The 18,344-nt window shown below is 38.8% G+C and overlaps 1 protein-coding gene across 1 annotated transcript in view; it reads left to right on the top strand.

Annotated features, from left to right (window-relative positions):
* The first annotated feature begins 5,546 nt into the window (after positions 1–5,546).
* Positions 5,547–18,344, top strand: part of LOC121873791 (probable glutamate receptor) — a 67,286-nt gene continuing 54,488 nt past the window's right edge. Inside the window, exons 1-7 of the mRNA XM_042377493.1 lie at positions 5,547–5,604; positions 15,499–15,589; positions 15,695–15,819; positions 16,250–16,366; positions 16,689–16,912; positions 17,074–17,202; positions 17,401–17,553. Coding sequence (XP_042233427.1) covers positions 15,511–15,589; positions 15,695–15,819; positions 16,250–16,366; positions 16,689–16,912; positions 17,074–17,202; positions 17,401–17,553 — 827 coding nt within the window. The 5' untranslated portion in view covers positions 5,547–5,604; positions 15,499–15,510. The remainder of the gene's footprint in view (positions 5,605–15,498; positions 15,590–15,694; positions 15,820–16,249; positions 16,367–16,688; positions 16,913–17,073; positions 17,203–17,400; positions 17,554–18,344) is intronic.

The raw sequence follows: 18,344 nt of genomic DNA, 5'->3' as shown, positions 1-18,344 counted from the left end.
ATGCCTTTGTCATGTGTATTTATAAGACAGTGACCATTTTGAATTTGAGCTAGGAGGAAATATAAACTCACTACGAACTTAACTAATGTTGACGGTCAACACCGAAACAAATAATTAAATAGTGCTTAAACACTGAGCAACATCAAACAGCATACGGTCACTATAGGATTTTGTGGATGAATATAAAGTCAAATATGTACTGTTACACGTCGCTAGCAAAAAAAAAGAGTGATCACTAACCTTGCTGCAGGAGGCCCTTTATTACTGTGACCTCTCATAACTTTTAAGTGATGTTGAACTAGTGTAATTACTGACCTAGTTACGTTCTTAAAGATCTTTGCTGTTGAAGCACAGAAATGTTTTTTTTGGCGAGAAGGAAAAAATTGCCCGAATTTTAAGTGTTGCAGAGGGAGGTCTTCATTCATCACCATCCATAGACGGATCTTTCCGCTGATCATGACGTGCTGTTGATGGCAAGACACAATACTGTCGTGTCGGCATTTATGATACGATACTTCTATGTGTACGATGCCGGCGGCATGTTGACTCCTACCACGGTGTCGTGTGTGGTCGGCAGACTGCGTCGTTTTTTTTATGTCCTCATGCGTCACACCTGTCATCCCTAATTGCCAGCAATTCGCTTGGTAATGTAGCACCCTAACTTATGAAATTTTGTGTGTGTGTGTGACTTTTTTCAGTGAAGCTACTGACAAATTTGATGAATCAATGCGTCGGGTAAGTCTCACTTTGGGTAAATCTAACAGTGAAAATTAAGAAAAGCAAATTACTACCTTCCTCTTTTGCTGGAATTTGTCTGCTCTGATTCGGGAGAAACACTTTCCTCCTCGACCTCCCCTTCCCTAACCCTTGCCCGTTCCGTTCTTCAATGCCCTCTCACCTTACACGTCCCTGGGTCCAGGTGGTGTGGGTATGACTAGCCCCCCCCCCCCTCCTTAACTGTTAAATGAAATTAAAAGAAAAAAAATACTTAGATACAACTGTAAATAAATTTTATGTATTAATTTGTTCATCGGCAAGTATGTTTTAATTCAACATTGTGCTCTCGTTTCAGGGTATGTTCTTGGTTCTCGTTGGTGGCCACGTCATCAGTCTTTTGGCCCTGGAAGTTGAGATCCTTGGTGATCATATTCTTCAGTCTGGAGAGGCAAAAGCCTGATATGAAGATTTAAGAACCGTCTGATCAGTAAGCCTTTCGTATTAAAATTGATGATGAGTTAACTTTATCCCCTACAGTATATTTATCGGTTTATGAGACCTTGGTACAATTGTTTTAATCATATTTATCAGCTCCTCAGAATAAGGTCTGTCTAAATAGGTCAAATCTGGGGTTCAGAGTTGCCGTGACGATAGTTATTGGACCTTGGTGGATAATTATGTATTTAAGACAACGTTTGCAATGTGCCTTTGTCTTAAAATTTAGTTTTTTGCTATCGTAAAATATAAATATATATATATATGTAACTTCAGCAATGGACTTATTACGTGGAAATCGTAGTTTCATATCGAAGAGGAGAACCAGGGAAAACACAAACATCTTGACTAAGTTGGGTTTCTTTAATTAATAACGTTTCAGAAAAATAATTTTTCATCATCAGAGCCTAGAAAACAAAAGTTTTAAAAAAGTTTAAAACAATACAGGTGATAGACAATAAAAACGTAACATTATACCAAAATTTACCTTCCGCAAAATTAAGAAAAAACACTCCAATTTAAAACCGACAAAAATGACGAGAGATCTACGTACAAAGCTAAAATCAGAAGAAAAATTATTAAATAAAAATATACAGCGGGTATTGCCTTAATTTAGACGAGCCTTAGTCAGAAAAATACCACAATTCACAGGAAGCCATATCACAACTGGATGGTTTTACTCTATACTGATGCAAGGCTTCCATAATGAGGAGGTCCGTCTCACAGTTGCTCCTGCCAAGAACTGAGAAAACAGACGGCGAAAACGGGTGGTCATGTTGGTGTGTGTGGTTACGGATAGCTGAATGTGGTCGTTGTGTTATTAACTGGCCTGTTCGGACGTAACGGCCCAAGTGCTCATGGATGCGAGTTATCGAATGTCTTTTTGTTTTACCTATATATGCTGCCCTACAGCTAGCACACGTAAATTGATAAACAACTGAGGATCGCAGGTGTATGGGTATGGTGTCTTTAATTTTAAAGAATTTTTTGATTGAACTCTGGGCTTTCAAGACTAGTGTAAGAGAAATTTGTGGATAGAATTCATTGAAAAGCTTCTTAAGTTTGTTTCTAAGGGTGAAACTGAGTGGGCCTGTGTACGGAATGGTGAAATAGATAGAATATTTAGGAACGGTGTGGATTTCAGGCTGTGTGGGACTAAAAAAACAATTAAGGGTTTTGCCATTATGAGTGTCTGTAAATCTCTTAGGAAAACCATTGTTAAAGAGTATTTCGTTTATGTACACTAGTTCAATGTCCAAGTGGAAATAGCTTGAACATATATTGAAGGCACTGTTCGTAAGAGTACGTATTAGATTACGTTTGTAATTAAGAGGAATAAAAGATGAAAATTTTGATCTCAAACCAATGAATGTTGGTTTTTTTGTATAAGGCTGTCTCGAACTATTATGAAGACGGTGGATATTAACATCAAGGAATGGAAGAATATTGTCCTTTTCCAGTTCACAAGTAAATTTGATGTTGCCATATTTCGAATTTAAATAATTTAGGAACATAGAGACTTGATCAAGTGATCTGAAAATTAAAAAAGTTTCATCAACATACCCACTATAGAACAAAGGCTTAAATTAGGTGGGACTTTCGGTTAGCCAAAGTTTCTCGTGGTGAAAGAGGAAAGCGTTGGCCAACGTGGGACTTAAGGGTGAACCCATAGCAACAGCATCACATTGTTTATAAGCTTTGTTATTAAAAAAAAAAACAATCATTTACAGCCAGTTTTAAAAATTCTTTAAAATGTGGTCCATTGAATGCATCAATTATATCAGAATTTTAGAACAGTTCATCTGTACATATGTCAATAGTTTCGGCAAGAGAGATGTTGGTAAATAGAGACTGTATATCAAAGCTAGCCACAACACAGTTGTTGAACGAGATGCGGATTAGTTCCTTAACAAAACTAAAAGAGTCTTTAACAGAGTATTGATTATAGGTGATTGGTGACAGCTTATAGTTGAAGGTGCCGAGGGCAGACATTATAGGGCGTAAGAGACACTCATTCTTGTGTACCTTTGGTAAACCGTACAGGATACCTGGTTTAGACCCGCTAACAAAGCGTTTTAAAAGGAGTCATTAATAATTTTTTTGTTTTTAAGTTTACGAAGAAATCTGTTAATCTTGTCCTCATACTTAAGAATTACCCTGAATAAGTTCTGAATATATAATTACCCTGAATATAAAATTACCGGCCGAGTAGTTTAACGTCTGTAGTGGGGAAATTTCTTGAATCAATTATAGCAAATAGCATAAAATAAATTAATCTACGACTCTCAACAAAGATTTACAAAGGGAAAATCTTGTCTAACAAATCTGCGGACGTTTTCTTAGGAAAGTCTATGAGGTAGTAGATAATGACGAAAATTTACGATGTTATTTACTTAGACTTTAGCAACACGTTTTACAGAGTACCGCATCATAGGCTTCAGAGAAAAATTAAGGCTCATAGAGGGCAAAGTTTTAAATTGGATAAAATCATGGCTCACTGATAGAACACAGAGGGTCAGCGTAGATGGTTTTAAATCTGAGTGGGGCTGTGTAATTAGTGGGGTTCCCCAGGGGTCAGTACTGGGCCCACTCTTGTTCATAATCTAAATAAATGATCTACATACTGGGATCGGCAGTGACATACGTAAGTTTTCGGATGGCACCAAAATAGGGCATCTGATTAATTCAGGGCAGGATGCAAATGCACTACAGAAGGATTTAAATAAACTGCAGGAGTAGTCAGAAAACGGCAAATGATATTCAACACGAGCAAGTGCAGTGTACTTAATATTGGAAGAACATCAACCTAGAGAAGTCGACTTTTGAAAGAGACTTAGGGGTACTTGCAAGCCCGGATCTTCGGCCTAGAAAACAGTGTGTTAATAATCGAAATAAGGCAAACAGAGTATTAGGTTTTATATCTAGAAGTATAAGTCATAAGAGTGCGGAAGTCATATTGTAACTATATCTTGCGCTAGTCAGGCAACACCTCGATTATGCTGCTCAGTTCTGGTGCCCTTATTATAGAATGGATATCAATTCACTGGAGTCGGAGCAGCTAAGATTGACGAAAATGATTCCGGGACTTAGAAACCTTCCATATCAAGATAGATTAAAGAAACTAGACTTGCATTCCCTAGAAAGACGATGAGTACAGGGAGATAGGATAGAAGTATTTAAGTGGGTGAAAGGAATCAATAAAGGCGATATAGATAAAGTTCTTATAATATCCATGCAGGATAGGACCGGATTTAAGATGGATAAGTTTAGGTTTAGGAGGGAGATAGGAAGAAACTGGTTTACAAATAGGGTGGTAGATGAGTGGAACCCGCTTAGCAACTTTGTCGTAAGTGCTGGGACTCTGGAAAGTTTCAAAAGTAGGCTAGATAGATTCATGGATGATTGAGAGCTGCCACGCTGCAAATGCTAACCGGCCTATTGCAGACTCTTTATTTTCTTATGTAATATTACCTTGTAATTCAATCGTCAGTAGGAACATTATAGAATCTAGTCTCATTAAACATACCGAATCTGTCAACATGAATTTGTACAAATTGGACAATTTCGTGATTAACAAGATTTGTAATCAGGTAAAATGGTTGGTCACCGCCTAATGACCTAAATATGGTGGACACCTACTGTCCCTAGGGGCGTGATCTCGCTCTCCTTTACTGTATATATTAGCCTTGTCAGTAATTACTCCTTAGTCTGTACTCTCCCCTGAAGATGTGAATTACACGAAAGCGCTTGGGAACTTCGTGTTTTCTTCTTTCCTTGTGGTTATCAGCATATACTGTATATATATATATATATATATATATATATATATATATATATATATATATATATATATATATATATATATATATATTTATTCAGAGGCAACTTCAGTTGCCTCTGATGATGTCTTGAATAAAGACGAAAGCTAAGGTGCTCCATTGTTTCCCTTTCTCTGTGTGATTTTATCAAGATTTATCTTATCCACGTTTTCATTGGATCATCATGGATTATATATATATATATATATATATATATATATATATATATATATATATATATATATATATATATATATATATATATATATATATATATATATATATATATATATATATATATATATATATATATATATATATATATATATATATATATTCTCATTTACGTGTGTTAGCATTTACAAACATTAGTAGATTCAGCCCTATTGTTAATCTACGTGACAGTAAATCATGTATTCGCCGTAATCTAATGACATTAAGCAAATATGTCCGCGTCGTCTGCCGGGCTGATAAATGGTCCCGGACTGTTGGTGGTGATTCACTCCTCCACTGAACTTCACGCTGTATATATCGCCCCGCATCCGCTGTACTGGACTTCGTTGCCCTGTCAAGCGTAAGACCATCTCTGATCTCTTGTTGGTTACATTTTTTTTTTATAGGGTAGGGGGGAAGTTGCTCAAACTTTAAAAAAAGTTTTGAGGAAAATTGAATGGTGTCGAACTTTTTTCTTTGTGTAATTTCTGGACCTTGTAATGAATTTTTACCATCCTGATATATTAGATTTTAAGTTCAATTTTATGGGAAGGCATCATCACTTCAAACCGTATGATCATCTCACAAATTATTTAATTAATTATCAGCTGACGACGCGGACATATTTGCTTAATGTTATTAGATTACGGCGAATACATGATTTACTGTCACGTAGATTAACAATAGGGCTGAATCTACTAATGTTTGTAAATGCTAACACACGTAAATGAGAATATATATGTAACCGGTAAAAGGGAATTATTCTCACTTGACTTGGGGTTTATTATTATTAGATAATAATGCAGTGGAAGCGCCCCTTGGAGAAAAAAACAACCCGAACCAGCACAAACACACTTAAAATTAAAAAAAAAAAGAATTCTCCGTGACCAGTGGAAGGATAGCACCTGTGATTGGGGTGAACGAGACGCACTGTAAAATTTAGACACTTCTATTCCCTCCAACACTAAAGACACAATCAATAATGGTACACCAACATATGCGCACCTCTTAACCTGGCTTAAAACACTACACTGGGGAACAAAAGTTATACATGATATTGAAATTATAAAGAAATATTAAATTCATTAAAAAAACTAAATCAACAGTATTACTTACAACACAAAGGATGAACCTCATCTGAAAACAGTTCCCTCGTTATCTGACATCAATTAGTGACACATAAACATTGGAAAACAATACTATCAAAATTATTTAAGAAATATTAACTTCACACAGCAAGGCAATATTAGTCACTGAAAAATAGTATCACTATATGAAGAGGTTATTGACTCCACCAATACCAGTGAAAATATGCTCCTTAACCTCACACATAGGTTCCACATGCACCAGTATTTTTCTTAAGGCACAAACAAGCCCTTCACAACCTTGGAGAATGTTCCTCTAAGTACCCACTAGACTCCTGGTCTCAGTGTGTGACCATTCATTCACTCAGCTAGCCTCATTTTACACTCAGTACATCCATGAAATGGAAGGGAGTGAGTAAATTAGACCTTGTACAGTTAAGGGGAGCTTTAGCTTCCAGTTAGTAAAAGGTTTTCACTAAACTGCCTTTAGATTTGTAGTATTGTGAGCCGAGGTGGAGGAGATCTGGTGACCCCAAACGATCGTCAAATGGGGACAGATGAGGGTCCCACGTCGTTAGTTGTACACCCAGATAGCTGATTTCACTTCAACCCTCACTGCTCACCCAACAGCGTGGGCTCAACTCAGATGAGTGGGCGCGTTCGGATCATGTGGACGTTCATACCGCATGGGTTCTACAGAATCCCTGCAATGTACCCTCTGTTAGCTATTGTCTCATATCACCGTCACTTACTCATTGTTTGTTCTTACCGCCCTATTTAAGCTCTGAGAGATTGAATAGAACTCACTTGTTAATACTGACGTTAAATGAATGAAGGAAACCAGTTCACGTGGTCGTCTCTCCTGGCCAACTCAGAGTTCCTGTCTGTTTGACCACTGCCTCATGACTGCCCAGGGCGGGTTCCTTCAAAGCGTCGCCTTGAAGGAGTGACTTATTTTTCGCCATCTGATTTCTCAGTTCTTGGCAAGAGCGACTGTGATACAGACCTCCTCATTATGGAGGCATTACACCAGTATAAAGAAAATCCATCGCTATGTGATATGGCCTCTAGTGAATTGTTATGTTTTTCGCACTAAGGCTCGTCTGAATTAAGGTAATACCCCCCTGTAGATTTCATTTCATACTTTTTATTCCTGATTTTAGTTTTGTATGTAGGTCTCTCGTCATTTTTGTCGGTTTTGAATTGGATTGCTCTTTTTTAAATTTTTGAAGTTTATCGAAGGTAAATTTTCGTATAATATTATGATTTTATTGTATATCACCTGTATTTTTAAACTTTTTCAAAACTTTTTAGGCTCTGATGATGGAAAAGGATTATTTCCGAAACGTTAGCATTTAACAGAAGCCCTACTTCAAGATGTTTGTGTTTACCCTGGTTTTCTTCTTTGTTACAAAACTACGCTTTCCACGTAACAAGTCCATTGCTGAAGTTATATATATATATATATATATATATATATATATATATATATATATATATATATATATATATATATATATATATATATATATATATATATATATATATATATGGGATTCATGGTTGTTGTTCACAAGTCTCAGTGTATATTCTTGAAACACAAGTACAGACGGAAGACCAATAAACATAGTAGAGAAACTTGTAGGTATTGAGTTAAAACAAGTGTGAGATCTAGAGGAAGTGTGAGTTGAAGACCAAAACAGTAATAGGAATCAAAGAATTGTTCTTTAATTTTATAAATACACAGTGGAATAGATATATTTTCTTAATTAAAGTTTATGTACGGAATTCTGTCCTACTTAAAAGTATGACTTAGTACGTCGCACTAATGATTGTCTAACAACCCAAAATTGCATATCATTTAGTAGATATGTAGAATTCGCTGCCAAAATTCATCACATGCCCTGACGTCTGAGGAATAAACCCACCTTTTAAAATGATCCCACGAGTATATATATAGGTGAACAAGGAATACAACTACCGCGCTTTATCCATTTCCAAAGACATACAGCATCTAGAAATTCCCTTGTTAACCGAAATAAATGAGCTGGTGCACCATTATGCACATTAGTCGTATCTTCAATCACCATTCAGTTGCTGCGGTAGAGGACACGGGCCGATGAGATGATGAACAATGTTAGCCCACAAGCTGGCTGCATATTGCTCTTGGTGTGCTCTACTTGTTGCTCTTGTTGCGTGAGTAGTCTCCTTGCCCGAGTATATATGTTGTCCGTGTTAAAAATTTCATCCCTTGTCAAACTCACATTTCCTTTAGATCTCAAACGTGCTATAGCTCGAAGCCTATGGCTATCTCGACCTCAGTGTATATAAGAACATAAGAACGTAAGAAAATAAGGAGTCTGCAATAGGCGGGTTGGCCTGTGCATGGCAGCTCCTGTCAAGAGTTACAACCACTCTCTATCATCTATGAATCTATCTAACCTCCTTTTAAAACTCTCCAACGTTCCAGCACGTACTACAGAGTTGCTAAGCTTGTTCCACTCGTCCACCACCCTATTTGTGAACTAGTTCCTTCCTATCTCCCTCCTAAACCTAAACTTATCCAACTTAAATCCGTTGATAGGAGTCCTATCCTGCTCGGATATTATAAGAACTTTATCTATATCGCCTTTATTGATTCCTTTCACCCACTTAAATACTTCTATCATATGTCCCCGCACTCTTCGTCTTTCTAGGGAATGCAAGTTTAGTTTCTTTAATCCATCTTGATATGGAAGGTTTCTAAGTCCCGGAATCATTTTCGTCATTCTTCGCTGCACCGACTCCAGTGAATTGATATCCATTCTATAATAAGGGCACCAGAACTGAACCGCATAATCGAGGTGCGGCCTGACTAACGCAGGATATAGTTGCAATAAGACCTCTGCGCTCTTTAGATAGATTCATGGATGATAGAGAGTGGTAGTAACTCTCGACAGTAGCTGCCATGCACAGGCCAACCGGCCTATTGCAGACTCCTTATTTTCTTATGTTCTTCTTATGTTCTTATTACTTACACTTCTAGATATAAAATCTAATACTCTGTTTGCCTTATTTCGAACATTAACACAGTTTTCCAGGCCGTAGGTCCGGGCTTACAAGTACCCCAAAGTCTCATTCACAAGTCGACCTTTCTAGGTTGATGTTGTTTAGGCTGTATACGTTGACAGTATTTGTTCTACCAATATTAAGTACGCTGCATTTGCTGGTGTTGAATTTCATTTGCCATTTCTCTGACCACTCCTGCAATTTATTTAAATCCTCCTGTAATGCATTTGCATCCTGCCCTGAATTAATCTGCAGCCCCTGTTTTGGTGTCATCCACAAACTTGCTTATGTCACTGCTGATCCCAGTATCTAGATCTTTTAGATAAATTATGAAAAGAGTGGGCCCAGTACTGACCCCTGGAGAACCCCACTGGTTACACAGCCCCGCTCAGATTTAACACCATCTACACTGACTCTCTGTGATCTATCGGTGAGCCACGATTTTATCCAATTTAAAACTTTCCCCTCGTTACCATGAGCCTTAACTGTTCTCAGAAACCTCTGTTGTGGTACTCTGTCAAACGCTTTGCTAAAGTCTAAGTAAATAACATCGTAATTTTCGTCATTATCTACTACCTCGAAGACTTTCCTAAAAAACGTCAGCAGATTTGTTAGACAAGATTTTCCCTTTGTAAACTCATGTTGAGAGTCGTAGATTAATTTGCTTTTCTCTAAATGCAATTGAATGCTATTTGCTATAATTGATTCAAGAAATTTCCTCACTACTGACGTCAAACTAATCGGCCGGTTATTTGAAGCTGATGCTCTGTCTCCCTTTTTGAATATGGGTACTACATTTGCCTGTTTACATAAATCTGGCACAACTCCCGTGTCTAATAATTTTGTAAATAAGTTGATGAGGGGTCCACTAATCTGTTCCTTACACTCTTTCAAAACTCGAGGGAAAATTTCATCCGGCCCTTGGGATTTTGTCTTCTTTAATTTATTTATCTTCTTAAGAACATTCTCTTTTCTGATAGTGATATTCTTTAATTTATCTTCTTTATTTCCCCTAAAAATCAGTTCCACCTCTGGAATTTCCTAGTGAATTTCTTCTGTGAAAACTGATAAAAAGTAGCTGTTCAATGCTTTGCATATTTCCACACTGTCATCGATCACTTCCCCCCTCCCTGACTTTAAAGACACCAACTTTGTCCTCGACCTTTTTCCTATATACCTGGACAAATCCCTTGGGATTTGCCTTGGATTCTCTCGCTATCCTGATTTCGTAGTCCCTCTTTGCCTTCCTTACATTTTTCTTAACATTCCTAGATAGTTCATTATACCTATTTCTGAACAGCTCCCCTACCTTTAATTTCTTATAAATTCCTTTCTTTTTTCCTATGTCATGTTTAAGTTTTCTGGGCATCTACCTTGGCTCATTCTTATTTGACCAAATTTTTCTGTATGGTATATTTTGTTCTTGTGCTTTACGTAGGATAAGAGTGAATATATTATATTCATGATTAATTGTTGTGTCATCTGTGACCTCACCCGTTCTTACTGGGGACTGACCTGACTGTTCCCAGGCCACCTCACCTAGGTACCTTCTTAACCCCTGATAATCCGCCAATCGAAAGTTTTTGACTCTGACCATATTGTCATTGCAATTCGTTTCCAAATTTAGGGTGAACCTGATTTATCTGTGATCACTGTTCCCTAGTTCTTCCCCTACTGTGATATCTCTGATAATATTTTCTTTGTTTGTTTATACTAGGTCTAATATATTGTTACCTCTAGTCGGTTCTGTAAGTAGTTGTTTGAAAAAATTGTCCTGTACTGCGTCTAGGAAGTCTTCAGATTCATAGTCACCTACAATGTTGTCCCAGTCAATATTTCTGAAGTTGAAATCCCCCTTAATCCACAGGTTGTTGTATCTCTCTGCCCTACTCATTTCCTGCCATATGGGCTGAGCTGCTTCTTTCCCAAGACTTGGGGGGCCTGTAAATCACTCCCATAATTAGTTTTCTCTTCCTTCCGCAATTTATACCCATACAGTCTCGGTTCCTATTTCACCCTTTATTGAATTATTAATACAATATTTTAATGTATCCCTGACGAAGAGTGCGCCCCGTCCCCCCTTCCTACCTTCCCTGTCCTTGTGAAAAAGGTTGTACCCTTCTATGTGGTACTCTGATAAAAAGTTCTTACTCTCCAGGTTCATCCAAGTTTCAGTGATTGGTAGTCTATATTCTCAGTACATACAACCGCTCTCAGCAAGTCTATTTTATTTCTAACGCTCCTACTGTTTTTATAGTATACATTTAAACCTACCCTTCCCTGGTCCTGTTTTCCCCCTTGTCCTGAGTAACCACTTTTACTCCCCGGACGTGCTTGTTTTTTTACTCCCACTTACCCTGACCTCTCTCTACTGGCGAAACCCCACCTTTGAAGTGACAATTTTGCGCTCCAGGGATGCACGCAACGTCTTTACCCCCGCGCAAGACAAGTGTACTCCATCATGACTGTACAGATAGTAGTTGCCATAGAATGGTTGCCAGTTATGAATGAATGCCCAACCATTGCTTGCACAAAGTTTTTCCAGTCGGCAATTTATAGCAATTGCCCTGGATAGCCATTCACGACCGACTCCCCTTCTAGGCAAGACACCACATACTATCGGGATCCTTCCCCTATCTCTAACCTTCCCCAGCTCCTTCCTATACCTCTTGAAAAATTCCTCACTCCTAACTTTTCCTATGTCGTTACCTCCGATACTAAGACACACTACTGGATTGATACCCTCCCCTGTCAAAACCCTATCTATGCTCTGAGCTACATGCCCTATCTCAGCCCCAGGAAAATACACCCTATTCCTACGTTTCTTATCTCTTGCACAAAAAGTCCTATCTAAGAACCCTACCTGGCTGTCCCCAACTACCACGACCTTACCACTGGGCAGGGTCTGAACAACTGCCCTTTTTTCTCCTGGCACCACATCTTCCTACCTCTTCTCTTCCTCGTCCTGCCTCTTCTCCTCGTCCTGCCTCTCCTTCTCCTCACCAGATTCCTCCAACAATTGGTAGGGGTTACTGCACTCCACACCCTGGTCAGCTTTCCTGAGTCTGACCCTAGTCCCCTTGGAAGGAACCACTCTCCATGCCTGAAGGAGTTCAGTCCTGAGGGCTTCGCTCTCCCCCTTTAACATGTCCATCTCTCTCCTCAACTGCTCCAGCTAACTTAACAAAGTAGCCAGGTTCCTCACACTCCGCCCCTCTTCCCCCACAACACAACGATCCACGGCGGCCATGTCCTCTGGTCACTAACACGAGCACTTCGGGGCACGTCCTTCTCCATGCTAGGTTAGTACAATGAGGTAGTATATGGTAGTATTGCTTTACTCTTCTCTTATGAATACACCCTGTGTTATCACAGACAAAGTATATACACGGTATCATACATGCTTGTAGATATGATGAAAGAGGTTGAAGAATATTCGTATGATACAGGTCTCACTGTACTCAGTATTGTATGAAATGAACTTTTATATGAACCGGCGTTAACATTATCATAATTTCCTCGATGGCAGAATTCTGAATTCTGTCAACAAACAACTGATAGTTATATATACATAAAATGGACTTGTAATCGAAATTAATTAATGAAACGATGACTTTTATTGGTTAAAACGTATGTAGTTCTTCTTCTTTGGGTATATGCCTTATTTTTTCAGGTGATCTTCTTCAACCAATCACTGGTCCAATAGTTAATGCAAATTGTTTTCCAAGACGATAGTTGGAGCGCTCTCACGCGGTCACATACTGAACTACATAGGAAAATAAAGTTCAATTCTTTGGCTTATTTGTGGACATTAACCTTCAATACTGTATTTATAATTCTTACTGGATGTAGTGTTTGCACCAGCACTATATTGAATGTGTGTATTTCATCTCCGTTGTGTATTTCATCTCCGTAAAAGGATTATGGAGCGTCGGCACAAGTTCAGGCCGACGACACTGGGAGAACGTGTCAAGCTGGTATGGATGTGGATTGAAGGTGTCCCGACCCGCACCATAGCAGAAGAGACGGGCACAAGTGTGACGACGGTCTGCAGGTGGATAAAACGGTGGCGTCACGAGGGACATGTGGAAACAAGGACTCGGAGTGGCAGGCCACGAATAAGGAGTGAAAGGAATACAGCAACTGTGCAAAACATAACTCCTCAGACTATAGCTTACCAGTATCTACCGTAAAGAAAAGTCGATTGTTTTGTACTGCTCTACCTATGTTTCAGTATCGCTCAAATTAAATTGCTCATTGTTACACAGTGCGTTTAAATCACCTACAGATAGGTAAATATAGATTACGTTATTCAAAAACGTAAACAGCAACCAAATCCTCAAAAAGATATAAATGGTAACCCGAATAAAGTAGCTAAGGTATTCCACACCTAGTACTATATGTTCTTAGCTATCAAAAATTTATTCGAGAGCACCTTTTTACTTTTTCTTTTTTTTCTTTTTTTTTATTGGGCACCCCCCTACATCCTTGTGTAAGGTGAAACGCAGAAGCGCTTACAGTGCCCAACAGGAAAGCATGCTAAGTTCATGCTTGCCTTCATGTCTCATGAGTTAAGGGCTCAGAAGCCTGAAGAGTCAAGGGCATAGAAGCCTGAACAGTCAATGGTTTATGTCATCAAGTTATTGGAAGCTCCAACAACTTGTCCCTGAATACAAATTCGCAACTTTCGATTTACACGAGGTACCTACTTTACTGCTAGGTGAACAGGGACTAATGGGGGATAGGAAGTATTTCCAAACAACTTCCACCGGCCAGGGAATCGAACCCGTGACATCTCGCTTGCGAAGGCAAGAGCGGTACCACTCTACCAGCAGCACCCCCAACCTTTTTACTGTAGAAATTACATGATAATCTGCCCTTGTAACAAAACATCAGCAACACCACGAGATCAGCAACATCACGAGAACAGTAGTAGTATTGGTGCCAGATGTAAACACACGAAGGCTGAACAGGCTTTGTGTGAAATATAATATAGTCTAGGATTGCTTTTTGTCTCCTTGTGGCATGGTTGGTAGCGTTCCCTGGTCACATGTATAAGGTCCAGGGTTCGACACCTGGCTGGTGAGGTCGTTGCTCATAGGTTCAAGTCCGCGTGTTATATGGATTATGATCATTAAACATACCGAAGCAGTCAACATGAATTTGAGTAATGGCATGTACAAACTGGACAATTTTGTAATTAAGAAGATTTGTAACCGGGTGAGAAGGTTGGGTCACTTTACCCTCTGACCTGAATACCGACCGTTGCGGTGCTTTTTAAAGATTAGTAGGGTCATTACCTAATACCTGACCATTGTGGACCTGATCTCACCCTCCTCTGTATATATACACCTTGTTTTGTACTTCTCCTTAGCCCAATAAAGCACGCGGACTTCTACATACAATCAACACCTCAACCCGCCAGGATTCGAACCCACGGCCCACAAGCCTATGACTGTCATAGGCTTGTGGGCCGTGGGTTCGAAACCTGGCGGGTTGAGGTGTTGATTGTATATATATATATATATATATATATATATATATATATATATATATATATATATATATATATATATATATATATACATATATATATATATATATATATATATATATATATATATTTATATATATATATATATATATATATATATATATATATATATATATATATATATATATATTTCATGTCACAATGAAAACGTGGATAAGATAAATCTTGATAAAATCACAGGGAAAATGGAAACAGGTGCTCCGTTAGTTTATATATATATATATATATATATATATATATATATATATATATATATATATATATATATATATATATATATATATATATATATATATATATATATATATATATATTTTTTTTTTTTTTTAAATAAATATTAAGTTAAAAAAAAAAAAATAAAAATTACATGTTTGCCAAAATAGGGTATTTTTTTGTTTTTATTGTGAGGGTGAGGTAGTATACTATCCATTCCTTTTGAAGTAATTGCTTTTTATTGTCAATAAAATATTTCAATTGTTTTTCTTGCTACAAAATTGGGAACCCTAAAATATTTTCACCCTTCAGTTCCTATTTCTTATCTTTAACTTTCTTGCATGCCACTTTTTAGGAGACGATAAAGATGGTGGCAATTCTAACATCATTATTGTTGCTACTCGCTGTCGTTGTCGTGGCTCTACCTAAATTGCCTCAACCTTTTGGTGAGTTAAGTATTTGTGAACTTTGTACAAACATTTCGCGTTACACTTTGAACTGGATAAATATTATTGATTTACTAAGTGATATATCCTTCTTCACCCTGACAGGTAGGGAGGAAATGCTATCAGTAGCCGGAAAGGCAGTTGACGAGGTTTTGTCAACAAAGCCACATACTCTCTGTTCTCTCATCCTTCTCACAGATGGCAACACCTCACCCAATACTGTCTTCATGGTAGGTACCTGGCGTGTAAGTAAATGGGAGTCAGGGCTAAGCAAAGGTGATACAACAAAGGTACTCAAACTAACCAACTAGGAGCGAACTCGTAACAATGGCTTTAAATTAGACAAATTTAGATTTAGGAGCGAGATAGGTAAAAATTGGTTTGGAAAAGTGGATGAGTGGAACAGGTTACCAAACATCATCATTAACCCAAAGACGCTGGATAGCTTTAAACATAGGTTGGATGGATATATGAGCGATAGGGGTTGGGTGTAAATGGGATTGCCCATTATGGGCCAATAGGCCCGCTGCAGTTTCCTCCATTCTTATGTTCTTATGTGGGATGTACAAATATTGCTGAGAAATACTTCGACCTCTCGTAAGAAATAATCTCTGAAATAAGTTTTATTCAGCCTTAGCTATCTTATTCAAACTGTTTCAGGTATTGGGTCAGCTGACGGCCCCCTGGGATGTGGCGTTGTTCGAGGTGGCAGTGGACGGCCAGGACGCTAATATGACGGTGGCACAGCTCTCCCGGGTGGTCGACAAAGTTCGACGGGTAGGTCACTTACATTACTACTGAGTCGGGTAGGTCACTCTCACATTACTACTGAGGCGAGGTCACTCTCACATTACTACCGAGGCGGCTAGGTCACTCTCACATTACTACTGCGGCTGGTAGGTCGCTGTCACATTACTACTGAGGCGGGTAGTTCACTCTCAAATTATTACTGATTCGGGCAGGTTGCTGTCACATTAGTACTGAGGCAGGTACTGTAGGTCACCCTCATATTACTAGTGAGGCGAGTAGATCATTCTCACATTACTACTGAAGCGGGTAGGTCACTCTCACATAACTTCGACCATGTTGATGTCAACAGCTGCGGCAGGTGTCATGGTGCGTGACGGTGGTGGTGGTGAGTGACGACCCAGCCTTCCTCGCCGCCTTCGCCGAGTGGTCCCTCAAGGGCCGCCTCCTGGTGTGGACGACGAGGCTCCTCGTCGTCACCCGCCTGCATCTCCCGGAGCTCCACCACCTCCACAAAACCCTCTCCAGGATGAACGCCATGTTGCTCATACTGGATGATGGCGTAGGCTCCAATGGGTAACCAGATTTTAACGTTTGTGGATTGTATTTATGACTGAGAGAATTGATTATTCGTCTTCCTATACAAATGAGTTTTAAATCATTTTTCGCATAATTATTAAGAACCACGATAAGAATTATGACACGTGTATGTAATTAACAACTCCCTAATACCACAGGTGCAGTCTGTACGTGCATATGCCTTACAGCCCCCGGGGAGCCCAGGAGTTGAGGGTGGCCACCTGGACGCCCCACCGAGGCATAACGCTCACAACCCACCTCTCGCTCTTTCCTGACAAGTTCACCAAGTAAGTGAACGTTATAGCTGACATGTAGTGTATGTCAAATGTGTGTGTACAACTGTACATGCAACTGGAAGCTAACATCCACATAACATAAACGTGTAGTTGACCAAATTTTTATAAAATGGAAAATATTAAAATTTTGGTAAAAGAAAGGGATATACATTAAAATTACGTTCTAAGTATAGCCATTTTTTCCACCAGACTTTTTCACGGACCAACGTTGGTAGTGGCAGGAGAGGAGTTTGAGCCTCATATTGCACTGGTTGAAATAGTGGACAAAACATTATCTGAGACGCTGTTCACTGGCCCGATGATCAACTTGCTGGATATAATCGCCGAAAGTATGAACTTTACGTAAGTTTATTTTTCTAGTGCATTTTTTTCCATTGTTGCATTATTCTAGTTCTTTCTTTATGTGTCTATAAATACAATTACGATCTACAGTAGGCGTTTTGGTCCCACGCGATTTAAACTCCTGCAATTGCAAATATGAAGATTTTAAACGACTAAAATAATATTGAACAGTAGTACAATGGAAGTAGAAGCAAAATTTTAAACAACCTAACTTACCGTAATCAATAAATACTACTACTACTTTGCTGTCACTTGGAATCGAGTATAACGATCATCCAGCTATGATACAATGATATAAGTAATTAGGGATTTCATCTTCATTGGTGAATTTTGAGGTGACCAAAGAGGCCTATACGGGACCGGTAGAGTAGTTCACAGATGGTGCACATGTGGAGGGCTACATCGAGTGCGGGAGGGCGGTGGTAGTGTCTTTCCGGCGTTGGCTCTTCTCTGCCTCAGTTTGCAGTCGGGCTAACTCGAAAGTCTTGACACCTTCTCGTATGGTGCTCCTCCAAGTGTTACGATGTGAACGATTTGGCACTTTTTCAGGATTGTTTTAAGACTATCATTATACCTTTTCAGTTGCCCGCCGGCGTTTCGTTTACTATACGTTAGGTGACTGTAAAGTAGCTGCTTTGGCAGTTTATTATCGTTCATGTGGGTAACATGGCCAGTGGATAATGGTAGTTTCGATGCTCCTGTAGTTGGTTTCAGCAAGAATTCTGGCAATTGTTTTCTTATTTTCCCTGCGAAGTCGGAGGATGGAACGTAGACTGCATTGGTGAAAGTAT

The sequence above is a fragment of the Homarus americanus genome, unplaced genomic scaffold (assembly GCF_018991925.1).
Source record: "Homarus americanus isolate GMGI-L3 unplaced genomic scaffold, GMGI_Hamer_2.0 scaffold25827, whole genome shotgun sequence".
In the NCBI taxonomy this organism is placed as follows: Eukaryota; Metazoa; Arthropoda; class Malacostraca; order Decapoda; family Nephropidae; genus Homarus; species Homarus americanus.
This window is presented reverse-complemented; position numbering and strand designations above follow the sequence as displayed.